Raw genomic sequence first — 27,538 nt, forward strand, 5'->3', positions numbered from 1 at the left:
CCACTTCCTGCTTTTTTCTGTCTCAACCCAGAGAAGGATGCCTGAGTTTAGAGGAAAATCCATTTCTACCACACAAGAGCATTATGTTAAGTGCAAAAAAAGAATGGTTTCCTAGTGGCCAGTTATTATTACATTTAATAGTTTGGGCTTTGTAGAGCTCAATTTTTGCAGTGGTCTTGTGTCTTGGAGCTGCATGGCTACCGGCTCGTTCAACTTTATACACAGATGTACCACAAGACCTGCATGAGCTCATTGCTATAGAAAAGAGTGAATAAGCTGCAGGAGATTTCTGTGTGAGTCATGCTGATGCCTAGTTCTAGGATGGAGTCTAACAAATGCCCTGCAAAGCCGAGACATGTAAAGGGGGCTCAAGAAGAGCCTGAAGAAGAGGACATGGCTATTATTATTCTAATATGCCATTGGAATTTCCTGAAAAGGACATTTTTGCAAGTTTGCTAAAACAGTCTTAATGATAAAGAATGGTGTTTGTCAACAGTACTATTGTAAGGATTTTGAAGGGCTTCCTCCACATAACATGATCAGGAAACTTTTCCGTAAAGATCGGAAGGCAGTAGAGAAACCCAATTTATCAATGTTTTTAACGAAGACTCTCTACTCCTACACCCACCGTATCAAATACAAATTAATTAATGGCAGGGCTAGCAACAAATGGTTGCATAATACCTGAAGATGCTGGGTCTGCAGATCCTATTGACAAAAATGATGAATCAGCAATGAAGAGGTCTTACTCTGGTTCTTTCTTTTTGCAACATATTTAGTACAGTCTCCTTTGGGAGATTTTCAGATTTTGGTGAACTTTATGCAGCAAGAAGGGGATACAACTCCTATATGGTCTCCTATGGAGCAGCAAGTGAGAATTTTATCAGCTTTATATTTTCATTCCTTGACTTCAGTGGCTGCAGTAGCGAGATCTACTGCAGCTCATCATCAATTATGGATACGATCTTGGAAGGCAGACGTTTTGAAGAGAGCTAAATTATTTGTCCCTGTTAGACTTTTCATCCTTGGCGTGGTCTCCCTTAACTTTTTGCCACTGTTTCCAGGTTGATGATGTGTGCTGGACTCTGATTTTGCTGTTTTTGTTACTCTGGGCACTTTTTACCACTGCTAACCAGTGCTAAAGTGCAAGTGCTCCTATACAAAATGTGCATATAATTGGTTCATCCATGATTGGCATATTTGATTTACTAGTAAGTCCCTAGTACAGTGCACTAGAGGTGCCCAGGGCCTGTTAACCAAATGCTACTAGTGGGCCTGCAGCACTCGTTGTGCCACCCACATTAGTAGTTTGGCACACATGGCTCAGACCTGCCACTGCAGTGTCTGTGTGTGCAGTTTTAAACTGTAAATTCGACTTGGTGCGACTGTACCCACTTGCCAAGTCTAAACCTTTTCTTACATGCAAGGCACCCCTAAGGTAAGCCCTAGGTATCCCCAAGGGCAGGATGCAGTGTATGGTTAAGGTAGGACATATAGGGGGTCATTACGACCGTGGCGGCCGGCGGTATGTTGGCGGTAACACCGCCAACAGGCTGGCGGTGTTCCGCCAGCAATTATGACCGTGGCGGAATTGCCACGGCCATACCGCCGGCCCCTCCACTTTCCCGCCAGGATTCCGCCTGGCGGTCATAATCCCCAGGACAGCGGTGCCAGCACGAGCCGGCTGCAATGTTTATGTGACATTTCCGCTGGGCCAGCGGAAATGTCATAATAGGGAGACAGAAATACCGCCGGCAATGGCGGTATTCAGTCTCCCGCGGCCTCGGCGGTCTTTTGAAAAGACCGTCGAGGTCGTAATGACCCCCATAGTGATGTGGTCTATATGTCCTGACAGTGAAATACTGCTAAATTCGTTTTTCACTGTTGCAAGGACTGTCCCTCTCATAAGTTAACATGGGCGCCACCTTTAAAATATGATTAAAGTGTAGATTCTCCTTGGGAGCGGGTAGACATGTGGAGTTTGGGGTCTCTGAGCTCACAATTTAAAAATACATCTTTTAGTAAAGTTGGTTTTAAGATTGTGTGTTTGAAAATGCCACTTTTAAAAAGTGGGCATTTTCTTGCTTAAACCATTTCTGTGACTCTGCCTGTTTGTGGATTCCCTGTCTGGGTCAGTATGACAGTTGGGCTGGTTTCACCTCTCACTAGACAGTGACACAAAGGGAGCTGGGGTGTAGTCTGCATTTCCTGATGAGCCATCTGTGCTAGGAGGGATGGGAGGAGTGGTACACCTGAAAGGGCTGTGCCTGCCCTCACACAATGCAGTCTCCATCCCCCTGGTGTGTGTCTGGGGTCTGGCCTGGGCAAGACAGGATTTCACAAACAAGATAGACTTTCCTTTGAAGTAAGCCTACTTCAAAGGGCAAAATGGGTATAAGAAGGGCACTCAAAACCACAGACTTTGGATCACTTCTGGAAACCCAGGGAACCTCTGTCTGGAGAAGAGCTGAAGAGCTGAGGAAGAAGAACTGCCCTGCCTGTGACTGCTTCTGCCTGTGCAAGAGGACAAAGACTGGACTTTGTGTTGCCTTCCTTCTTGTGAAGAACTCTCTGAAGGCTTGATTTAGAGCTTGCCTCCTGTTGTTTGAAGTCTCAGGGACAGCAAAGTCTTCTCTCTGCCAGCACCTGGAGCCTCTGGAAAGACTCCTGCTCTGCCAAGGACCCTGAGAAGAGAAGCTGGCAGCCCAAGAGTGAGAAATCCACGCACAGACCACCGTGCGGGGAAAAGATTGACGCAATTCCGATCTGCAGCTGAAAAATCGACGTGCCGCCGATGGCTGAAAATCAACAATCGCCTGCAACGCGACCGGAAGATGGACGCCCGGCTGGAGAAATAACGCGCAGCATCACTGACAGAGACCAGTGAGATCGCAACCCGCGCTGCGTGGTTTTCGGACCATCGTGCGGCTGAATTTATGACGCAAACACTGCTGTGCATGTAAAAACGACGCAAGGCCTGCCCGGACCTGAGAGTGCTAACCGGATCGACGCATTGTTCTCCTGAGGAGAGAAGAAACGACGCACGCTGACCTGACTAAAGGAGAAACGACGCAAGGTCTCATTTGTGAGTGAAATAGACGCACACTCGCCCGTGCAGGGTTATTTTTGACCCAGCCAAGTAACAATTTCACGCTAACAGCGTTAGTGTTGTGTTTAAAATTACCTGAAGACATTTTCTGAATTCTTAGTGATAACTTGACTTGTGCATCGTGGATGTTTGTCGTTTTGGTCTTGTCTGCTTTAGATAAATATTTTCTATTTTTCTAAACATGTGTTTTGTCATTTTTCTAGTGTTTTCTTTAAGTTACTGTGTGTGTTGGTACAAATACTTTACACCCTGCACTCTGAAGTTAAGCCTACTGTTCGTGCCAACCTACCAAGGGGGGAAGGATGGGTTAACTGAGGGTGATTCTCTTTTACCCTGACTAGAGTCAGGGTCCTTGCTTGGACAGGGGGTAACCTGACTGCCAACCAAAGACCCCATTTCCAACAGTCCTACTTTTGGTTGATTTAATAAAGAGGTCTGAGAAAGATGAAAAGCTCCTGACAGCTGCCTGATGTCATTTAGGGATCTCAACAAAGAAAGGGATTGGGAGATTGTTGGTCCAGTGTACGGTCTCCCAAAAGTATACAGTCAGGAGAAGTTTATTTGATTGTAGGTCCTGAAGAAGCGTTATAGGATCTTTATAGACCACAATACGCGAAACATGTTGACCAGACCTCAGGGGTCAGGTGACAATTTCCCAGATCTCCAGGCTTTGTTATAAAGTGGTTGAGCATGAACCCTCATTCTCCACTTTCTTTATGTTTTTAATCTTGGTGGTAACCTCTTCCTCTTGATACATTCATTAAAGCAGACTGCTGTGGGGTTACAAACCAATTTTAATTAGTTCACTCTCCTGCCACAATTAGTGTCTTACCATTACGATCACGATGGCAGCCACTTTTGAAAAGATCTCCGGCAAAGAACCCCCGAACGGGGAGACCGTCAGATATTGCACTGCCAGTCTGACGAGGAGCATCCCGATGATGAAGCATGACATCCATTTGGATGTGTGAGGGCTCTTGCTCCTGAACATTAATGTCCCCCTAGATATATGGAACAGTGTACTTATTTATTGTGTGATTTGTCATTTAGGGATCGCCAGGGATCCACGTGCACCCTTTGCTTGCCCCTTGCAACCCCTCGCACTGCCATGGCAACACCTGGACTCAGAGGTGGGAAAATTAGTGCCTGGAAAACAGAGGAAGCTCGTTCTCATGGACGTTGGTGAAGACCCACTTTCTTGGTTTTCTGTAAATTTTTTACTACCCAAATATTGAATAATATTATTCACTAATTGGATAGTAAAAGAGATGGAGTGCAATAGCTGGAATATGGCCTGATCTGGCAGCTAAGGTAAGTGAAAAAAAAGCTTTTAAATGTATGTTGTATGCAAGCTTGCGGATGAGAGTGTGTTTATGTGAAAGAGTGTGTAAATTTGTATGTATGTGTAAGTTTGAGGGTGAGAGTCAAAGTAAAGGTCAAATGTTGTGGTGTGTGATGTAATTTCGGCTACCCCTGGCATTTTAGTGAAATGACACCCATGGACAGCAGTGTGCCCCTATTTTAGGGGTTTTGGGTTTAGTACAAAGAGCATTTGGATTGTCGGCAAAGGTGAGATCTCGTTTGAAATACTTTCATTCCAGGAATTGTGGTTAAGTAGCTCTGAATGTTGAAAATTCCCAGCACCAAATAATTACTGTCACCTACCAATGTCAAAGTCGTGGCTATTTGCCAGGAGAGACTTCGGCTGACCATCTAGGGGAAGGGGGGTTAAAAAGATTAATTAAAATCTGTAACAACAGGATCTCAGATTCATGGATGATACACATTGTTCAGAAAGACTTCAGAGTGCATTTAAAGCAAATTCCCCCAGACAACTTCCAGAAAACACCAACACCTCATTGCCTATTCAGCAGAGGGCTCTTACAAGGCAATCAAGAGTTTTGATGAAGCCAACAGTTACATGAGTTCCAATAAATGAACAGAGGGAGGGGTAGTACCCAATGCTGTTTCTTGTGCAGAATCAGGAGATTTTTGCTCCGTCTTGGCCTTAAAGAAAGTGAATATGTTTGTATTCCATCTACCATTTAAAATGTTATTTTTACAAATAATTATTTTTTTAATATCTCTAGAAGACGTTTGGCACCTTGTAACCCTCACTGTCTTATGTGACACATCCTTTACATTGATTTACACACATATAATTTATTGACAATGTATGTTTTCATATGATATAAACCGCTCTAACACCCTGCATTGGGAGGAGTGGAGCTATAAAAGAAATGAAGCAAAGTAGTGGTATTTAAATTGTTATTTGTGTAAATACTGGGACAGACCAACATATATGACATTCTTACAGCGCATGCATCTCTCATATAAAGGGAGTGAACAACGTCAAAAGCATGCCTCACTTAAGTACTTGTGAAACAATAACAAGCTGCATGCATTTGTTTCCCTTTCATCGCATTTGCATCTAGGTGTGAGGCTCAATATAGCTCCCAGCTAAGGATACTCCAACAACAGAAGGTCTGATGGCCCCTTAAATTTGGCCTTTGTTTTGGGCCCAGCTGAAAATTGAAATAACTAAGACCCCTCCGATCCTGCAAGTTGCTTCTTGGAACTAAAGCAGACAATATGCAGGCACTGGTGAACGTATTCCAGTGTGAGAAAATTACACGGAGACGAGTTCAGCATATTTCAGTGGGGGTCAGCTTCTTGGCATTGCAGGGTGGACAACGTCCACCCTGTGAAAATAGTGGGTGGGTGACATCTACCCGAATGTACCCTCAACTTGTGCCCTGGTGAAGTAGTAAAGACCTGGTTTCTTATCTGTTATCTTCACTACTCATAAGCCCTAGTCTCCCTTGCCCTGGTCATTATTTTTTGTCCCCCCACTCCTGGATTCAAATGAGGGCCTTTTTCCAAGATCATGCTTAGCAAACATTGGAAGCAAAGGAAATAGTGGCAAAGGTATCCATACTGGGACAGAAACGTAAATAGTTTCTGATTGGAGTTTGTCTGCTTTTTCACTTCTTAGTTTGCGTGGGTAGGGAAAATTATATGGGAGTGGTGAGGATTCCTCAGCTTGTGAGGAGAGGGAAGCCTACGACTCAAAGTAAAGAAGCTAATTGCTAAGTAGCTGCGTCATCACCAGCCACAGTGTCTAGTCTCATATGACAAATAAGCACACGTAAGAGAATCAGGAAGCTGCTATGTGCTCCACTTGTTGCTGCAACATTTTGTAAGTTGTTGTGTGCTCCACTTGTTGAAGGACTGGAGATGTGGTGGCTACTTTTCATCTCTGATTTTGCTCACAGCATGGAGCAATTACCCCTCAGGAAATGAGTGGGTACCAGCTGTAGAACTGCAACTAGTGGGAGCCACAAAAAAAATCACAGCCTTTAATGCTGTTTTTCCCCAAGACATGACTGTGTCATTACGTTTTAACACAACGGACTTCATAGGATAGGAAAACTCCTTCTAGAACCAATAAAAGTGTAATAGGCATTCTTTTGTGTAGCAACACACAATGTCTGTCCAATCAAATGTCTACCAGAGGCACGGGCGGCTCCTCCATGAGGGTGGAGGAGCGTTACCCCCTACCCCCAACCAGCAGCAGCACTGCAAAACCTTTACAAGGAAACGATAACAAACGGTGGGGCATATTTATACTCCGTTTGCGCCGAATTTGCGTCGTTTTTTTCGACGCAAATTCGGCGCAAAACTAACGCCATATTTATACTTTGGCGTTAGACGCATCTAGCGCCAAAGTATGAGGAATGAGCGTCATTTTTTTGCGTGAACGCCTTCCTTGCGTTAATGAGATGCAAGGTAGGCGTTCCCGTCTAGAAAAATGACTGCGACGCAAATGCGTCATATTTATACTCCCGGGCAAAAATGACGCCCGGGAGTGGGCGGGGCAAAAAAACCCGCATTTGCGCCTCTTTTTAACGCCTGGGTCAGGGCAGGCGTTAAGGGACCTGTGGGCTCAAAATGAGCCCACAGCTGCCCTCCCATGCCCCCAGGGACCCCCCCTGCCACCCTTGCCCACCCCAGGAGGACACCCAAGGATGGAGGGACCCATCCCAGGGACATTCAGGTAAGTTCAGGTAAGTATAATTTTTGTTTTTTTTCAAAAAATTTTTGGCATAGGGTGGCCTGATTTGTGCCCCCCTACATGCCACAATGCCCAATGACCATGCCCAGGGGACATAAGTCCCCTGGGCATGGCCATTGGGCAAGGGGGCATGACTCCTGTCTTTACTAAGACAGGAGTCATGTAAATGGCGTCTGGGCGTCGTTAAAAATGGCGCAAATCGGGTGGAGGCGATTTTTTTGCCTCTACCTGACTTGCCCCATTTTAAGACGCCCTAACGCCATTTTCCCCAACGCCGGCGCTGCCTGGTGTACGTGTTTTTTTTCCACGCACACCAGGCAGCGCCGGTCTGCTAGCGCCGGCTAACGCCATTGAATAAATACGGCGCCCGCATGGTGCTTCAGAATGGCGTTAGCCGGCGCTAATTTTTTTGACGCAAAACTGCGATAGCGCAGTTTTGCGTCAAAAAGTATAAATATGGCCCGGTGTTTGTTATTGTTTCCTTGTAAAGGGGCGGGCCACAGGGGTGACGTGCTCTGAGGGGGAGTGCTAAGCACTTCCCTAGCACTCGCCTTCAGAGCGCATGTGTTGGCCAATCATGCACTGTAGGCTCTCTCCAGCCTAGCAACTCTGTTGCTGGGTTGGAGAAAGCCTGCACAGACTCCCAGTCTGACGCTGCTTTCCGCAGTGTCAGGCTTGGCTGCAGGTCAGGCTGAGAGCCTGCGCCTGCAGCCAGCAGGGAAGAGGAGCGTGGCGCGGGACACATCAAAAATATGTGTTTTTGTTTTTAAACTTAATTTTATCACATTTTAGGTAACATCCCCCAGCCCCGCCCCTGCCCCCGCACGCCACACCCTCCCTTCTCCTTTCGAGCAAAGCAGGCCGCCAGCGGACGGAGCTAAAACCCCTTTCTAAAGAGAACTTCTTAAAACACTTTTTTGTTCATCACATAAGGTTGGCGACAGTTTCACTATAAAGCCAGATCTAAAAAAAAACTTACCAGTTGTTTTTTTTGTTGGTTGATGTTGTAAACTAGAAGCAATCTCCCCTTGTTGCATCGCCTGAATAAAGCCCGCCTCGGAAGCGAGTCATTCAAATCATTATTTTTAATTGTGAAGTAGCATAACCAAATTAACATGTTCCTAACAAAAATTAAAACGAAAACAATCTCTTAAAAGCGTGAACAAGTGGTACTTACTGGGTGAACACGACGGAAATGTAGTATTCCAATTATATTTCTGATCACAATATGCGGTGTGTCGTCTATCCAAGGTGTACGTTTCATTGCATGCAACTTCATAAACTTTACCAGCTTTAAATGTTGTTTCTCTTCTCTTGCCACCCAAGGTTGTGACATATCCGTTTTTAACAGAAGGGAGTGGACAGGACGTCCCTGAAAATAAAGAACATTCAGAGAGGCATTTTAAGAATCAGCTACTATTGCAACCTACTTGAACAACTAATGGAGCAAAAGCGCCACTAGGTGGACAATAAATCATTTGTCTAAAATTTGGATAGGTCAGTTCATCAACCAAATGGAAGCTTGCCGCTTGATTAACGTTTTGGCATGGCATCCTTTTAGCAATGCCTGTTTTTATTGACTTCGGACAGATGAAACGTAGAGCTGCCGAGGCTTCAGATAGCAATGTGTGACTTTTTCATATGTTCTGTGTAATTATGAGTGACATTTCAACAAAATCAAGTAATGAAGACAAGGGAAACATATAAATATCAGAAATTACACCCATTTGAACAATGAGAAACTGAGGGGGCTGGAAGGCGCAACCCGCTCTGCATCTTCCCACCTGCAGTCTTCAAATCTCTCTGGTTCGATTGGCTGGGATATGAGTGAGGGTTTGTGATGGGAGTCTTTGAAACATAAGCAGAGTGGGGTGCCAGAGATACTTCTCATTGGAGGGGGCCCACAGTATGCTGTACATAAGTGAAGCCAAGCTCTCCCAGATCTCACACAGTTGTGTCACCTGAGCTCCAGCGGTATGACCTTTTTTTTATCTCTCTGTCTCTGCATTTCACAGTTTGATGATTCCATCATTTCTTTTGACCGGGAATCCTCAAATTAAATAGTGCCTGTGTCACTATAGCTCTGAAATGCACTCAGTACCAAGGGTTCGCTGAAGCAGCCATTAGGGCAGCACAGAGCCAGGCCAAAGGCGAAATAGCCAAAGACCAGCCATTCCCAGATTAGGGACCTGACAACTGAGGAGCAGGGTTGTACACCAGCACTACCTTGTGGCCTTTGATAAACAATATTCAGAGCTTAGTGCAATTCGTTTCTCACTTTGCTAGCTGTTTTATCGCACTTCAGGACATGGTTCTTTTGTGCGACAATCTCAGGCATTTCGGTAATGTGGGAAAATGACTGAAAACGCGTTATTTTAACCCGAGATGGGTGGCACTTGGCACGGCTGGAAAAGCTGAAGCAGCATTGCCCAGATTCAAGCAGGGGAACTGCAAGTTACACATTTTTTTGTATGTGGGCAATGGCGCTAAAATAATTTTGGGAGTGGGGGAGCGGGCCAATGATATGACCTCATAAAAGGCACAGGGTACTGAAAAATCCAAATGCGCCTTAAAGATCCACTGTACTTAAGGAATTCCGGTTCAACAGAAAAGGGAAATAGTGTGAGGTCCAGTACTGCTTTTTAGAGGACATGTTTACAAATACATGACTAAAATGAGAAGTGTAGGTTATGGTCCTGAAATTTGCGTTTGGATCTGATGTCCAACTTCTGCAAAAGCACCATGTTTTTCTCCAGCACAAGTTCTGTCGGGTACAACCTGGCAGAATTTGTAAGAGGAAATACTATAATCTTCTGAGTTTTACATCTCAAGAAGAGCAGAAAGAAGCAGAAACATTACCACTGTGCTTAATTGTTTCCACACTATTTATGAGAGCAAGAGAGTGAAAAGCACACAAACCAGTAAGATGCAGAAAGATAGAAGAACCATCACATAGTGGCAAAACAGTCACCTGCAAGCATGAGATAAAAGGGCAGGGAGTGTCTGGCAGTGGATTAAAGAGGCATGAGCTGGATCCAAAACTACAAGCCTTGGAATCAGGCAGACTTATGTTTAATTGCACTAGTCGTGGGCTCCTGAGCAGAGCTTTGGGCAATGGCAAACTTTATTTTACAAATTAAACACTGATTATTCCTTTCTTCTGAGTTAAAGAACTCACATACTATGGTTCTCATAATGAGCCCAATTATGTTCCAATTTGCTGAGGTTTTTCGAGATACTTGAAAAGTTTAGTTTTGAAACAAGCAGATGTTTATATGTATGTGTTCCATAAAACACTGAAATACTGCAGCCTTTTCCTTTCCCACCCTGCAATATGTCACACAGGTCAAGTTACAAAATGCTTTCACTTTTGAGTCAGAGAACCAAAAATAAACAATATGTTAAAAGAATCAGCAGATAGCCAGAAGTCATCTGACATTTAAAAGTCTGTGTTTGAGAAAAAATGAATGCTGCAAGAGAAACAAACAAATGCATTTTCATTGTTATTTGGAAAGTGAAGTTCTTCAGGGTTATTTGATGCTCCTGTATCCCTAGCTTCAGCCACAAGGGGTTGCTTTCCAGTGCCAAAATGAAAGAAGATGAGGAGAAGTAGCTGGAAGAAAGGGTCTACAACCTGTCTTTAAAGCTATAAATAGATGACAGAATGGGGTTGTGTGTAGTTCCTTGCAGAATCTGAAGAAGCCCTTAGGGTTCATGGTCTCTAGAACGAATCCTAAGTGATCTCCAGTGGCTACAACATTTGCAAGCACACCACCAGCCACCTTTGAGTGCCTGTTAGACTTGGCGTCCTTGGCATGGTCTCCCCTAACTTTTTGCCTCTATTTCCCAGGTGGTTGATGTGTGCTTGACTCTGTTTTTGCTGTTTTTTGATACTCTGGGCCCTTTAGCACTGCTATCCAGTGCTAAAGTGCAAGTGCTCCTCTGTAAAATGTATGTGTAATTGGCTTTCCATGATTGGCACATTTGATTTACTAGTAAGTCCCTAGTACAGTGCACTAGAGGTGCCCAGGGCCTGTAAATCAAATGCTACAAGTGGGCCTGCAGCACTGGTTGTGCCACCCACATGAGTAGCCCTGTGAACATGGCTCAGAACTGCCACTTCGACTTGGCAAGTGTACCCACTTGCCAGGCCTTAATCTTCCCTTTTAATACATATAAGGCACCCCTAAGGTAGGCCCTAGGTAGCCCCATGAGCAGGGTGCAGTGTATGTTTAAGGTGGGACACATATTAATGTGTTTTAAATGTCCTAACAGTGAAATACTGCCAAATTTGTTTTTCACTGTTTCAAGGCCTGTCTCTCTCATAGGTTAACATGGGGGCTGACGTGAAACATTATTATGTTGCAGATTCCCTTTGGGAGCTGATAGAAATATGGAGTTTAGGGTCTCTGGACTCACAATCTAAAAATACATCTTTTTGTAAAGGTTGTTTTTAGATTGTGTGTTTGAAAATGGCACTTTTACAAAGTAGGCATTTTCTTGCTTAAACCATTCTGTGACTCTGCCTGTTTGTGGATTCCCTTTCTGGGTCAGTTTGACTGTTGGGCTGTTTGCACCACTCCTCTAGCCAGGGACACAAAGGGAGCTGGAGTGTAGCCTGCAAATCCTGATGATGCATCAGGGCTGGAGGGGAAAGGAGGAGTGTTCACGTACACCTGAACGGGCTGTGCCTGCAGTCAACCAATGCAGTCTCCAACCCCCTGGCGTGCATCTGGGACCTAGCCTGGGCAAGGCAGGATCTTACAAACAAGAGAGACGTTTCTTTGCAATTTGCCTACTTCAAAGTCAGAAAGGGGTATAAGTAGTGGACTCAAAACCCCTGAAAATTAGATCACTTCTGGGTTCAAGAGTAACCTCTGCCAGGGAGAAGAGCTGAAAAGTGCTACCCCTGCCTGTGACTGTGCTTTAATGGGCTATATTGCAGTTGCTGCTTGTGAAAGGGAACAAAGACTGGACTTTGTTGTGCATTCCAGCTTGAGAAGCATCTCCAAGGGCTTGAACTGAGCTTGCCTCCTGTTTTGAAGTATCAGGGCCATCGAAGACTTCCCCTGCTAACAAGTGGACCTGGTCCCTTGAGAGGTGAAGTTGGCAGACAAGAACTGAAAATCCACGCACAGAACGCCGTGCAGGGAAATTTTCAACGCACCTTCTGCAAGACGGCTGTTAAACGATGCATCGCCAGCTTCGCAGCTGAAATCAATGCTCCATCTGCTTCGTGGCTGGGAGATCGATGCATCGCGGCTAGAGAAATGTTGTGCAACACCCACCTACGGAGACTGATAACGATGCAAACCCCACGCAGCACTGATTTCTAACACCGTGTGACCGGATTTTCCAGGCATCGTCCCTCAGTGTCAAAGTCAACCCAACTCTGCATCGTTCTCTTGTGAGGGAGAAAAAACAATGCATCGCTGACCTGAGTGGAGAAGGTAACGATGCACGGCCTCACTTGCGAGTAAGGAATTGATGCATTGCTTCCTCTTTCCGACGCACGCTTGCTCGTGCGGCTTTATTTTTGACGCTAACCAGGTACTATGTACTATGTATAGCAACAGCATTCTCACTGTTTCTAAGGATTAAGGGGGTTATTCCAACTTTGGAGGAAGTGGTAATCCGTCCCAAAAGTGACGGTAAAGTGACGGATATACCACCAGCCGTGTTACGAGTCCATTATATCCTATGGAACTCGTAATACGGCTGGTGGTGAATCCGTCACATTTCGGACAGATTACCACCTCCTCCAAAGTTGGAATAACCCCCTAAATCTCTTATTCATTTGAAAATTAATTTCTTGACATGTGTATGCTGGATTTTTGTTGTTTTGGTCTTTTTTTATTTAGATGAATATAACCTATTTTTCTAAACTAGTGTGGTGTCTATTTTGTAGTGTTTTCACTATATTACTGTGTGTTTGGTACACATACTTTACACATTGCTTCTGAAGTTAAGCCTGCCTGCTCGTGCCAAGCTACCAAGGGGGTGATTGGAGTTAACTGAGTGTGATTCTCCTTTACCTTGACTGGAGTGAGAGTCCTTGCTTGGACGGGGGGGGGTAACCTGACTGCCAACCAAAAGCCCCATTTCTAACAGTGCCCCTGTGATGCCTTCGGTGTGGCAAGTGAGCCCAGATGTGGGTGTTGGCCTCATCAGTTAGCTGCACCTTATTGATGAGGCACAACAAGTCTGAAATTAGTTTGGGGGTGCTTGTGTTCCCGTCTAGATGGGATGTGACCTCACAGTTCATGCTGGTCTGTTCCTATTGGAGTAAGACTAAGCCTCATATGCATATGGCCGGTACCTGTGTTGAAAGGTATAATGAACAAAAAACAAAGGACTGGATGTAACTAATGGCTGATACTTTTGCACATATTTCACCAATCACCTGTGTGTTTAAGGTGGGTCAGCTGTGCCATGGGTGAATCTAAGGTGATCCCTCCAGCATATCCAGTGCTCATGTTCTATTTCCAGAAGCCATACACACAGGTGTAAAAAAAAGGCAAGGTTCAGAGACAGAAACTATGGGTGTCTTCCTTTTATGGGTAAATACTAAATGGTAAGGTCTAAGAAAAACCTCTACTGCTGCTACCGAAGAACCCAGGACATAAACATCCTGGTGTGGACAGAATCTGACCAGAGAGAGACTAATTTCAGTGTATCTTACAGCGAGGAGGTCAAAGATGTCGAGCCTGCTGAGATTGGTAGCCAGTGAAGAGGTGCTAAAAGTGATGTGTGTGCCACTCTCAAAAGTGGTACCCAAAGACAGCATGATTTGCCATGCAGCTTTGGAGTGTATACACCCCTGCATCAAACATCCGTGTGAGCCAGTGTACACTGCACCTAACATTTTAGCCAATGCATCAGTTGATGATCATGTTTCGCCCATGTGCTGCTCTCAACATAGCCATCTTCCTCCTGCAGCATTTGATCATGGATGGTCTGTGTGCCAAAACACTGCATTTGTCACCTCTCTTCTTCAACACGTAATTGTGTTCTCATCAAGCCTCTTACTGGAGTCTCTACGGTCAGATATGTTGAATACACTGGACACCTGCAGCTTTGTTTTTTAGAATGGTATAAAAATAGATTTTTTGGTTCTCCAGTGTCCTAATTTCTCTAGAAAGGAAGTCCCACAGAAATTGACAGCCTGGAACAGGCCAAAGCACTTCACAAGATCCGACTACCACAAGATCATGTTTCAAGCCCAAAAAAATACTTTGCCAGTAGTATCATAGAAGACAAACTACCCAGGGGAATCATTCCAAACAGTGAGTGTCATTAATGCACTGTGTATCACAACAGCTATCCCACACTCCCAAGAACTATGCGGCTGACCTGGCTAATTTTTCATTGACAACATTAAAAAAATAACACAGGCGGGGGGTTCGGAGCCTTATGAGATGGTGGCACTGCACTGAGCTAAGTACTGGGTCAGGCTCTATTTTGGGGATGACACACGGGAAGTGGACCTTCAAAAGAATTGTATTTTGACATAATGCATGGGAACAGCTGGTGAGGCACCCGAAATGCTTTTGGCTCAGGTCTATGCACTCCTTTATCAGCAATGCCAGCACTGGGGGAATCCTTCTGCAAAACATCAAGGAGGTGCCTGCCATTTTGAATGGGGTTTCAAGCACGCCTCCTTAGGAAACCACAACATTCATCATTTTAGCATGCCTCACTGGATTTGGCTCATGCCTACATTCTCTCCACGCTCTGCTCCTCTAAGTACCTCCTCAGACTGTAATGATTATTGCGGGCCTTGCGGGAATATTTTAAATAAATTCTACAAATCACCTGCATTTTCAACAGTTGCTTTGGCTGAACTTTTTTCAAAGAAAGCTCCTCTGACACACTGCTTGAGAACTGGTGAAGTGCCTGAGTCTTTTTTATGTGACTATTTCACACCCCTTTATATATAATGCCAGCTTTGGAGGGACGCTTCAATAAAATGATGAGGCAGCGACCACCATTTTGAGTAGCTTTACATACAAGCAAAAAAAACTCTTTAAGAAATCATAGGAACACTCCTTTCAGTACCCCTCATTGGATTTGACTCTGCACTTTCATTCAACGCAAGCTATGCTCCTCTGCATGTCTCTTCACACAGTAAGGTTTAGTACCAGCCTCTGGAATACTTCAAATAGTTGCCGCAACTTACCTACCTTCATGACACTTGCTTTGGTCACAACCTTCCTCAGGAAACCTAATTTGAAGAGCAATTTGGTCAGAAAAAAATTAGTTCAACGGGTCATATGAAGATGACTCTCTGTGCTTGCTTATTCTATTCCCTCTTATATTTTGTGCCTTGCTTTGCTTGATGTTGCTCTTATTTCTTTCTATTTGTTGATGAGATCTTCTGACCGTGTATACTGTAATCCTCAGCCTATCGCATTAGATCCTTTGTTATATGAGGAAAATAACAAACCTCAAACACACTGGGTCACAATCTAAATTCTATATTTCAGAGTTAGACTCCTCACATGAGATGGAAGACTTTACAACCCAGAAATCAGACAATGCTCCGGTTCTGAACTCAAAGCTCTCTACTTCTACTAATCTACCATCTGGGGTCTAACAAACGGCCCAAGCAATCCTCCTTCTCTAGTTAAACTATCCTCCATTTTAATGAAAGTAATACTGGAGGAAATCCAAGCTTTAAATCCCTTAATAGAGCAAACAAACCCTTTTTTACAGCATCTTGATGACAGATGGTCCTCTTTGGATTCTTAAATCTCTAGAATACAGTAACATGTTGTCAACTTGCAGGATATTTCTTCATGCATAGACCAGCTAGAGTCAGAAATCTCTACACAGATGATCCTGAAAATTGTAATCGAAGAAACAATCTTCAAATCTATGGTCTTCCAGAAGGAAGTGAAGGCTCCAATGTCATCACTTATTTTTAACCATTTCCTCCAAAACTTCTAGACTTACTGTCTACCACAGTACTTAAAGAGAGCTCACAGACTCGGCCCAAAGATCCAAGCAAAACCCTGGAAAGCTCTTTCTACCATATACTGTTTTATCAGCAGTTAAAACTAGGAAACAAATCATTTGTCCAGGATGTCGGCTCTATCTTTCTCAGGATATGGCTAAGGCTACTGCAGATCACCATAAGCAATGTTTGAAAACGTGACCCACTCTCAGGGCTATGAATGCAATGTTTGGTCTCCTCCATTCCTGTCTCTTCAAAGTCACTTATGTCACCACTCTCAAAAAGTATTTTCAACGGCATGAATGAGAAGCTATGGAGACTTCAAAATCATCTTGAATGCCTATAATCAATCAATTATGCCTTCCTTTGGAAGGAAATGTTGTTTTATCTGTTTTCAATGTTAAGTATTTTTTAGACTAACATAAAACAATTTTACCCATATTTTCTTGTTTCTTTTTCTCTTATGCAGGATTCTAGTAGGGGTACTCCTAATTCCACAGGTGGTCTCTCCCTGTTGCTGTTCTAACATGTTCCTTATGTTCCTTGCCCACCTATGGAGGGAAGCAGTTGCCATCAACATCTTGTGGTGTTGCCACTACCCCTTCATGTCATTCGGATACATAGGTACCCACCTCAGTCCTCATTTATTTGACTTGTACTGTCTCTTATATGTACTATCTCTTTCCCTTTTCTCTTCCCTTATGTTCTTGTTTCATGTTTTCATTAGCATCTCCTATTTCTACCCCTCTTCCTTCCCTCTCCATTCTCACTATTTCTCTTGCTCTGCTGATTTAAGTTTGGTTTATTCAACTATTCCAAAATCAATTTTTTGCAGTTTACTGAAGACATGTACATTGTTCATACTACCATTTTGCTTTCACATTCTGGTTTCTCCCATGGAATGTGAAGGGTCTGAGTAATCCTTTCAAATGACAGAGGGCCATTTCCCTCAACACTCAAAAATAATATTATAATTCAAGAATCACATTTATCTGAACTGTGAGCTAATAAAAGGAAAAAATGTTGGGTCAGCAGTGTTTACCCCTCCCCAGTGAGGGCAAAAGCAATGGTGAAATGAACCTCTGTCATGAAAAATGTCAAATCTCAGTTGTCGGTAAAGAACATGATTTAGAAGGCAGGTGGATTATAGGTAAATTGTGTATCAACAATATTCCAGTTACTATTTTCAATGTATATTGATCGGTATCTGTTCATAATGTGTTTTGGCTCACTGTTTCTAATAAATTACATCAATATAACAATGATTATCTTATTCTTGGGCGTGATTGCAATGAAGTCATGGATTCTATTTAAGCCAGGAAATTCTAAAGTCAAATTCATTCATAACAAAATGCATGCACAATTTAAATCAGCAATCCACAACAAATCTCTTACTGACATTTAAAGGCTATGGACCTGATTTAGCGCATTGCGGGTGGGGTTACACAGTCACAAATGTGATGGATATCCTGTTTGCTGTATTAAGATCCCATGATATCCTATGGGAATCATAATACGGGGGACAGGAGTAACCCATTCGCCAAACTCTAAATCAGGCCCTATGTCACTCAAACCTCTGTGAATTCTCAATCTTTTATTGATCATCGATTTTTTTAGAAACAGCCTCACACACTCTGATATAGGAACAATTCTTATTTCTGAACATGCCCCTGAGTACACTGACTTAGATCGTATTCCTTTTTCACCACATTCCTGTAGATCGCGTTTCAGAAACCCTTTACTTTTAGATAAGGAGCTCAACTCACAATTTGAAAAACTCACTCAAGACTTTTTCACTATTATTTGCACAAGAGATATCTAATTTCCAATAGTTTGGGATTCTTTCAAAGCGGCAGTTCGTGGTTTCATCATCAACTATGTATTGCACAAAAATAACCTGATGGAAACCCAATCAAGTAATCTTTTGGGCACTATAAAAAACTTAAATATAAATTCTATCACTTCAAAAATTAAGTTTCATTACAAAAATAAATTAAGTCAAAATAAATTTCAACCGCCTTACTACCACTGCTGCTTCTAGTTACCTACTAAAAAGCAGCACTTGCTACTATGGAAGCCAAAACAAAATAGGAAAGCTACTTGCTAACTACATGGAAGTTAGAAAAGAATGCTAAAAAATTAATTCTTTAACTAATACAAATGGTGATGTTTTTATTAGAGATAGAGATATTCTGAATTAATTTGTCCCGTTTACTAATTTCTATATACCCCAGATTTAAATCCCTCTCCATTAGACACATCTAAAGTCTTTCAAAATATAGACTCTCCAATGCCCCTAATGTTGATTTTGCATCTCTAAACAAAGCTATCACTATAACAGATACCATTAATGCAGTGGCTCTTATTAAAAAAAGTAAAGACCCCTGTGCCAGATGGTTTTGTTGAATAGCTATTTTAGCCATGTTTTAGACACATTGTTTTATGCTAACTAAGCCTGCTGCTGTGCACTTTGACCCTGTTACATCTTATTCAGAATTGCTTTATTTTTATAGCAATAGCAATATTTGTGGTGCTGTTTTATTTTCTTTATCTCAAGCATTACATTCTTCGTAGGACATTTATTTCACTCTGTGCTTTCTCCAAGGCTACAGTCAGATAGGGTTGCCGACAAATGTGGTATGCTTTGTCTCCAACATTCACAGAAAACACACACTCATACGTGGGCACTATTTCTTAGAATGCCAGGTGTTTTATTATAAAACACCCCTTTGTCCCAGGCACATTAGAGGGAGATTCCAGCCAGATGACCACGACTGTATGCTGATTGCTAATTGCTTCGCTGCAGCAACTTGCCTAGACGGCCGGACCCCTGATCCACATGGGATTGGTGTCTCTCTAGACTTCAGGCTTCTTCCTCCAGGTATGAGGGATGATGTACCTCCAGGGGGAAAACCCAAAGGGCAGATTAGGCGTATTACGCTGTGCTCAGACATAGTGTAGGTAGGAGCAAGATATATCTATATCATTCTTAGTGACAGTATGGTAGGACTATTCTTGTGTTTTACTCTGTTAGTCACCTGCTTGCTTTCAATGTGTTTTATCAACCTAGTTATTGGAATACATGCCTTTTTATGTAAGATGCAGTTACTTCAATAAATCCTTATCGAACTATATTCTGCCTCTTTTGTCTTTGCCTGTATGAGACTTTTTGGTAACTGAGAGAAAGCAGCTAGGATCTGATCGAGCATGATTCCCCTGAGGAGTCTTCTTGTCATGCGCCCGTTTGCCACAATCATCTAGGCCAGAGATGAGGCGCTGCTAGTTATCCGGAGAACCCCGATTAGGCCAACAAGTGTCATGTGGTGTGAAATCATACTTAGTAAACACAATCCATGTGATCCTGTCTCCCAAATCCAGTAGCCTCATTTGCATAATGAGAATCTATGCAACAGGTTAACCATTGAATTCTAAGCCCACTTTGCAAAGATTTTTCTCCCGTATCTTCTACTTCTTTTTAACTCTTTCTACAAGCAAAACACTTCAAGGTATCTTCCAGGAAGCAATGATCTGTTTAAATCAAAAAGAAAATAGAGATCATAATTACTGTAAAAATGATAAACCTATATCCATGGATAACACAGATTATAAAATACTTGCAGAAATATTAGCCATGTGCATCGATTCAGATATCCCAGACCTTACTGGTCCAGAACAATATGACTTTGTTAAGGGCTGACTACTTTCTGGCAACATTCATAATTTATTTAATATACTTGGTCATCATTCTTCATTAGATCACCCTTTAGCTGCTATTACACTTGACGCTGGGAAAGCATTCAACAGGATTGGATGGGACTTCATGTTTGTGGCATTAAAATGGATTGGTCCCCCCAAAAATTCGGTGCCTTAATTTCCTTACTTCACACCTGTCCCAAAGCTGCCATCTTTTGTTAATGGTATCTTATCTAGTAACTTCTCCTTATCCAGAGTATGCCATGGTTGCCCCTTATCCACTCTCTTATTACACTGGAACCTTTCCTGACCAAATTCGGAAAGACCCCAATATCTCCAGCTTTGAACTTAGATAAAAAACACATTCAATTTTCCCTTTATGCAGTCGACACAACCCATCTTCCTCCTTTCCAAACTTTATGGAACATGTTTCATTTTTTCCTAGTTGTCAGGATGTAAACTAAATACTGATAAATCAGAAATACTACTGTTAAATATCCACTGCACCAAACAAGAGTTCGATTCTGTTGATTTCACATGGCAACACTCTAAAATAAAATATTTGTGAATGTGGTTTGCCAGTAACTTCAAAGACACTATAACATTAAACTTTGATCAACAAAACAAGATGGTTTCATTTTCTAGACGTAGTGCAGACATAGGGCCTGAATATGAGTTTGGCGGGCAGTGTTCCGACAGGGAGGTTGGCGCCATACTGGCTACCTCAACTCCAGGCCCATTAAGAGTTTCCCGCTAGGTCACCAGGCGGAATCCTGAGTTTCCACCCATTGGCCTGGCAGGAAACAGCCTACAGCATTGTCACTGGCTCGTTATCGAGCCGGTGGCAATGCTGTAGGCTGCAGATTGCACCAGCATCCACGCAATGTTCACTGTCTGCAGAATACATTGCGTGGGTGCTGGCTGGGGGGGTGGGCCCTGCACTGCCTAAGCCAGGTGCATGAACAGTGGGACCCCCCTGGTGCTCCCTGCACCAGTTCTCCCCCAGCCTTTTCATGGCTGTGCTACTGCCATGAAATGGCTGGCAGAGAACGAGGTTGTAATCCCCAGGGCAGCACTGCTTGCAGCGCTGCCCTGGTGGATTAGGACTGCCACCTTCGACCAGACCACCGGGATCCCTGATCCTGGTGGTCCCCCCTTGGCCCGACTGCCAGGTTTGAAATATGGCGCTCGGACCGCCGCACTGGTGTCGGTCCACCTGCCATCCACAGGTCTGGCAAACTAGTGACCAACAGACTCGTAATGAGGGCTATATATAGTCTTTGTAAAAGGTGACAGCTCTTGCAGCAAGTAGCAATGCTGGCTCCAAGCAGAAGTATTTAGAAGAAGGGGATAATGAAGTGGAAATGCTCATAAATTGTCTGTCATCAGCCTTCCTAAAGCAACATTCAGGGAAAGTCAATGTATTTATTATAAAGTGCATAGTTAATTAAAACCTCTACATTTTACATCAATATAAACAGTATTAAGATTAAGTTAAAAAACAATATACATATACAGAACAATCATATACATAATGAGTTCTCATACATTTGAATAGAGGTACCTTAAAGTGCAATTAAAGTGCAACATATTCTCATTAAATAGTAAGTCATGAGCTTATCTGTGCAATATGTTAGAGAGTTGGTGCTCAGCGTAGTCATATCTGGACAGTTTTATATGGCCAGGCTCGACATCTGTGGCCTATGGAGGTCACAGAACAGCTAGCAGCCTCCATTGTCAATAAAATTACATAATCCCTGACGTAAAAGTGACAGTGCCCGGCCTTAAGAGTAGCTGTGCTGAATTTCCTGCCATATCACCATTGTCAGCCAGCTGGCAACACATTGTCAAAAAGGCAGGTACACCGTGGACTCATAAGTTGTTATAGCATGGCTGTGCAAAATGCTACGAAGTCACCATGCTCGGCTGTAAACCTATCAGTGCAAAGTATATTAAAATGTCCTGTTTCTAGCAATGTGCTTTTTCCTGTGTGGGCTGTCATCCAGCTAGCCAAATAGACAGGGGTGTGAGTTGGTTGTTGGCTTCAGGAGCTCTCTTATCACGTTTTTGCTCAAATCTAATGATGTATTTCACCAGCCTACAGTTCAACTGAGTATCATGAAGAAGGCTATAAATGCCTGTCTACAGTGACTTTGTCCCCTTCTATTGAACATCGCTCTTTGTATCTTCTTACGGTCCTTCACTGTGGACTTGTATAAACCATTGTTTCAAACCATTGACCACACAGCCGGCATAGTTCTGTTGACCTCAGCTCACTGGCACGGCGGCAGGTGTAAGAGTGAGGGGAGACAACCCAGATGATATTTTAGAAGTCTCCCTTTGATGTGAATATTAAACCCAAAGTCAAGGTATGGTTGAGATTTCAGTGAAGTGTAGCTGGCTATTGTCTTCCAAGTGTGATGTCACTTGTAAAATATTTCATTATCAGCCAGAATTGAGAGTTGTTTAATTAATGTGTTCATCATAATTTTAACTGAGGATAGCTAATCTGTGTGTTTCATACTGAGTTTAGCCCAAACGTTGTCAGTGCACGGTGATCTCTTATGCCAATTTCCTGCCGAGATGAGTTAGAGTGTGTATCCTAACATTTTTTAACTTAAAACAACATTTTATAAATGCCTCTTGCCTGGCAAAAGTTTGTTTTTTTAGGCCGAATTCCAGTCTAAACTGGATCAATATGTCTGTGAGGAGAAGAACCAGGGCTTATAAGAAGGACTGGAGGATGTCCCAGGTGGCTAACTTCTGCCAGAGCTTCCTTCAATCAATGCAGTTGAAAGGCCGCTCTGTAATCAATGAAGCAGAGATGGAGAGGCTAGGGGTTGTTTTTGCACTGGTCTAGTAGCAAGGAAAGATCCAATGTGTTTCTTGTTGTTATCATGCCTTTTGAAATGTCCATTTGATTGAGGGGGGTTTTATGCTGTTCCACAGCCCAGGGTGTTAATTCCTCCAGTAGACATCCTGCAAATTACTTCAACTATCGTCGAGGAGGGCTGTCAGCCAAAGGTTAGCAGGATGTGAGCTGTCACCTCCTTTATGAATGGGGGAAATGATTGAGCCTTTCCGGGAATATTTTATAACATTAGCTGTTGTAATGCTGTTAAAAACCGGCACCATGCTTTCAGCACAGAATTCCTGGTCCTCTTTAAAGAAAACCATGGGAAAGCCATTAGATTCTGGTACTCCTTCTCAGCGGCCCTTTACCATCTGTATTTTAATGATCTGTGCTTGCATCTTCAGAGGGCTGATTTTGCTATCCTCACTTTCTGCCATGCTAGCCATTATTTGGTTCCCATATTTTTCCCTAAGTGGTCCTTCTTAGGGATCTTTATTGGTGTTAAAGCAAAGCGTCACATGGACTGTTCCACTTTGGGTGTTGTTATTTTTACAAGGAAGCAGCTAAACTGATTCGGAAGGAAATCAGACCAGTAGTCTTCTGATATATTTGAAGCTGTTATAGGTTTTATTGGGCCATTTCGCTTATTCACAGTCTTCCAAAATCTGTCATGTCAATTAGTTTTTAATGTTGAAGATAAATAGAAAGGTGGTTAATGCCAAAGAGGTTTGCACATCCGATCCCGATGGGTAAGTATGTTTGTTGCAAGAGATTCAAAGTCCTTAGGAGAAAATGCCAAATGGGTGCCAAACATGGGGTGACAACCAACCACCAAGGATGTCAAAGTATCGCTGACTGGAGGCCAGTCAGAGAAGGATATAGTTTGAAATACCAGGGCACACCAAAATTGTCCACATAGTGTTCGTCCAAGTGGAACAGTACAAGCAGAGTCCAGAGACACGATATTGAGGTTGATGACGATTTATTCTTGTAGAGAGATGATGAATCCAAAATGCAGCCGACACGTGTTTCGTCACATAGACTTTATCAGGGCAAGTATGGGATTCGAAATTCAAAAAATTAAGAGTTTGTCCTCGGAGACTTCTGAGAAGGTGTTGATGAGGGTGGAGCGCATGATAAGCCTGATACAAGTGCCCCGTGCACACATGCATCGGAAAGTCATGCTTAATGTTGATTATCAGCCTGGCTCGGAATTATTCATCAGCCTCCCTTCTTAACTGCCAGCTATGCTTCCTATAGGCTGCTTTTGCCACTAAAGCTTTAAGGGATTTGTCACCTGGTGTCTTTTGGTAAGCCCTTAGCGTTTGATTTACCTTGAGTTTTAGGCCTTTTAGTTTGCAGGAGACTGGGAACTTTGTGCTGCCGCTCCATTTGCCAGTACACATCACTGGTGCTGCGTATTGCTCTGCAAACCTCCTGGTGAACTGAGACCCGTTTATTAAATCGGCATTGCCTTGGTCTGTGCATTTCTGAAATGTTGCTTTGACAAGCTCTGGAAGATTGTAAGTTGAGCCAGTTGACCATGTTATTATTTTATTATTGACCGTATAAGCTGTTCCATGTGCTTCTGCTACAGGAACATAGTGGGCAAGATGGATAGCAACAGAAAGTTCCTGTGGCGGGTGGTCACTTTCATCTCTTGCCACCATTCAAAAGATTTCAAACAGATGAATCAGAGGATTTGATGGTATTGTGAAGTCAATTAGGGATCTGTTTGAGTGGTAGTGAAAGGAGGCCACTAGTGGGCTATTCGTAGGGAAGCGACCAATAATTATCCTTAGGTTGAGATCCTCTTGTTCATTAACAAGTTCAGTGACCATTTTGGGTAGTCGGGAAAATGGTCACTTACTTTGCACATGGATTGCCAGTATGCATTTTGGACTGCCAGGATCTCGTTTGTTAGTGATAAGTCCGGTATATTCATCTTAAAGTCCCCAGAGAGAACTAGATCCGTTGAAGTCTGCCCTTTTAGAATCTCCATGATGTCTGTTTTCAGGTGGTCTATTACTTTACTTTCCACCTTTGCAGTCGCTTGTATGTATATATTCACTAGCGCCATAGGGAACGGGGATGCAGACTATTTGCAGGCCTGAACATGTTGTCGTCTTTGGTCTACACTCTCCTTGGAGTGAGGCTGATATGTATTCTACCAGGCCTCCACTGTGATGACAAAAAGCACCTCCTTTGTTACTGGCACTGAGAAGTTGATGTAGCGTGGGATTAACGGTGATTCCTCTACCCAGGTTTCCTGCAGCAGGATCACAAAGAAAAATCTTAAATATGCCTTAATCTCTTGATCGTCTAAATTGCTTAGCAGGCTTAGAAAATCAGAAGGTGGTCTGTTTGACTAGAAATAATTTGCTCTGAAGTTGCAGTTTATCACTGTGACCTTGGCCTGTTCAGTGCCCCGAGACCTACTCTAGTCTTTTGACTTGACGCCTATTCTTTGTCATTGTGGGCAAAAAGTGGGTTTGCCCCAGTATTTTTACTGCGACTTACTGAGAGCACTCTTCAAAACTGAGTGTTTTTGCTTTGACCTGTGAATGTCTTGGTGCTCGTTTGCCTTTATTTGCAACAGGTGTGGGTAGGCTGGTTCTTCAAAAGGGGTCTCATGGATCCCCCATCCTTTTAAGACCTGTGCTTTCCCCCAGTATCTTTCTGGCTGCTTCAGCTGATGCACAGGTGACCCTGGTTGTTTTGTTGAGTTGCCTCAGTGTAGAATAAATTAAACAACTCCACGAAACAATGTCACTCATGCTTATGCCTTTTGTTTCTCATATTTGTTGGAAGAGAAGAAGAATGTTACCTCAGTTCAGATCTTTGTAGGACCACCTAGACTGATATTCTGGGTGCATTAGTATCATCAAGCTGTTGCCAATCTTCAGAAATATTGAGCGATAGATGGTAGTTTCTTCCTCGCCCAGGCACGGCCCGTCCTTTAGGGTGGAGGGGCCATGCCCCCCCCACCTTTTGCCCCACATGAAGAGTGTCTGTCAGGCTGGACAAAGGTCAGCCTGACAGACACTCTTCATTTTCAGCTCAGACAGCCAGGAGTGAGACATGCGCGATTTGCGCACACTCCTGGCTGCCTGAGCTGAACTTTGCTGGGCTGAGGAGGTCACAGCTCCTATAGGCGTGACCTCCTCGGCTCAGCAAAGGTGCCTCAAGGCCCTCCCCTGGGTGACGAGGAAAGCGTCACCAATTGACACTAGCCCTGGGCGCTTCAGGTTTAAGCCCTGAAGCGCCCAGGGCGAGTGTCAATCAGTAACACTTCGTCACAGAGTGGGGTGGGGTCAGCAGTCTCACTGACCCCATCCCACTCTGTGAAAAGACCGGGACTGCTGCCTTCCCTCATTGGCTGACCTAAGGTCAGCCAATGAGGGAAGGCAGCAGTTCCAGCCCTCCTGGGACCTCGAGGCTGAAGGTAAGTGTGTGTGTGATGTTTTAAAATGAATGTTTGGTGGTGCCTGCATGTTTGAATGTTATGAGTGTTAATGGATGTGCGTGCATGTGTGTGTGAAAGAATGAGTGTGTGTGTGTGTGATGTTTTAAAATGAATGTTTAGTGCATGCGTGCATGTTTGAATGGTATGAGTGTTGTTAATGGATGTGCATGTGTGTCTGTGTGTGAAATAATGAGTGTGTGTGAACTTTTAAAATGAATGTTTGGTGCGTGTGTGCGTGCATGTTTGAATGTTATGAGTGTTGTTAATGAATGTGCGTGTAATTGCGTGTCTGTGTGTGAAAGAATGAGCGTGAGTGTGTGTGTGTGTGTGTGTTTGTGCACTTCCCGCCTGCCCCATCCCTCCTAAAGGTGCCGGCCGCCACAGTCCTCACCTCTCGATTCTCAAACCTTGTCATGCTTGGCTCATTTTAAAATTGCACCTCTGCATGCAGCCACTGTTAGGGGCAGCTGGGGACTATTTTTTTTTCTCTTATGTCCTGGTCAGATTGGGATTAAATTGGGTTAACGTTTTGTTAGACGTACATGATGGTGGATTTATGATTTCCCGATTCTGGCTGGTTCTAGCTGATGTAGAGTTAATTTGGGCTGGGTTCTTACTAAGGGTGAGGCATATCTTGGTGTATATTTTGCTTGTGATTGCTTCTGATTCGGGCTTGGGCCCTTTCGGAGGTACAGATTCATTAGCACCCTGATCAGTAGTTGGTTTCAGTTGTTGGTTCAATGAGCATGGAAGCTCCTATAGGAGTGGTTGGTATTTTTGGGGAGTCCTCACTATTTGCATCAGATGACAGTGGCCAAGCCACTGTTTATTTAGTTGCACTCGCTTGCCCTATTTGCTCAGAAAATGGATTTGAGGAGGTCTTGAATAGAGTTTCTATTACGGGCTCTGTTGCTGCCACCAATGTTTCCCTGCACATTTCCAGTTTTAGACAGGGTTGGTGCTCTTACTGCTCCTAAGTACATTCCATAGGATGTGGCATCATATGCTTGTTGAGGGTCCTCTGGCTGCCGTTTGTTTTGGCTGTCAGGAATATCCGCTAAGGCTGCCACCTTTAGAGATGCAGCCACTTTACTATGTTTGGCCCCTTTCAGAGTCAGCTATGGGTCACTCTCTTCATCTAGCTCTGGGCTCCCGTTCAAGTGGCTGCTTGCATTCTTAAAGATTGAGTATACACTGCACTCATGTGCATGTTTCAGCTTCCTATTTCTTGTCTTTCTGTGGTTTTTCCTTCTCGATTTGTGGGATTTCGGGGAGTCATCGGGGATAATTTTTTCTTTTAGAACAGCACCCTTATCCCTTCCTGTAGCCACTATAGCTGCAGTACCTAACAGGGTAGGATGCAGCTCCACCAGCTTGGTGCCCTG

General features: G+C 43.5%; 1 protein-coding gene across 1 annotated transcript in view; it reads right to left on the minus strand.

The window, feature by feature from the left end:
* LOC138299901 (C4b-binding protein alpha chain-like) overlaps positions 1-27,538 on the minus strand; it is a 552,670-nt gene that overhangs the window by 165,931 nt on the left and 359,201 nt on the right. Inside the window, exon 13 of the mRNA XM_069238606.1 lies at positions 8,362-8,556. Coding sequence (XP_069094707.1) covers positions 8,362-8,556 — 195 coding nt within the window. The remainder of the gene's footprint in view (positions 1-8,361; positions 8,557-27,538) is intronic.

Source organism: Pleurodeles waltl, chromosome 6 (genome assembly GCF_031143425.1).
Source record: "Pleurodeles waltl isolate 20211129_DDA chromosome 6, aPleWal1.hap1.20221129, whole genome shotgun sequence".
In the NCBI taxonomy this organism is placed as follows: domain Eukaryota; kingdom Metazoa; phylum Chordata; class Amphibia; order Caudata; family Salamandridae; genus Pleurodeles; species Pleurodeles waltl.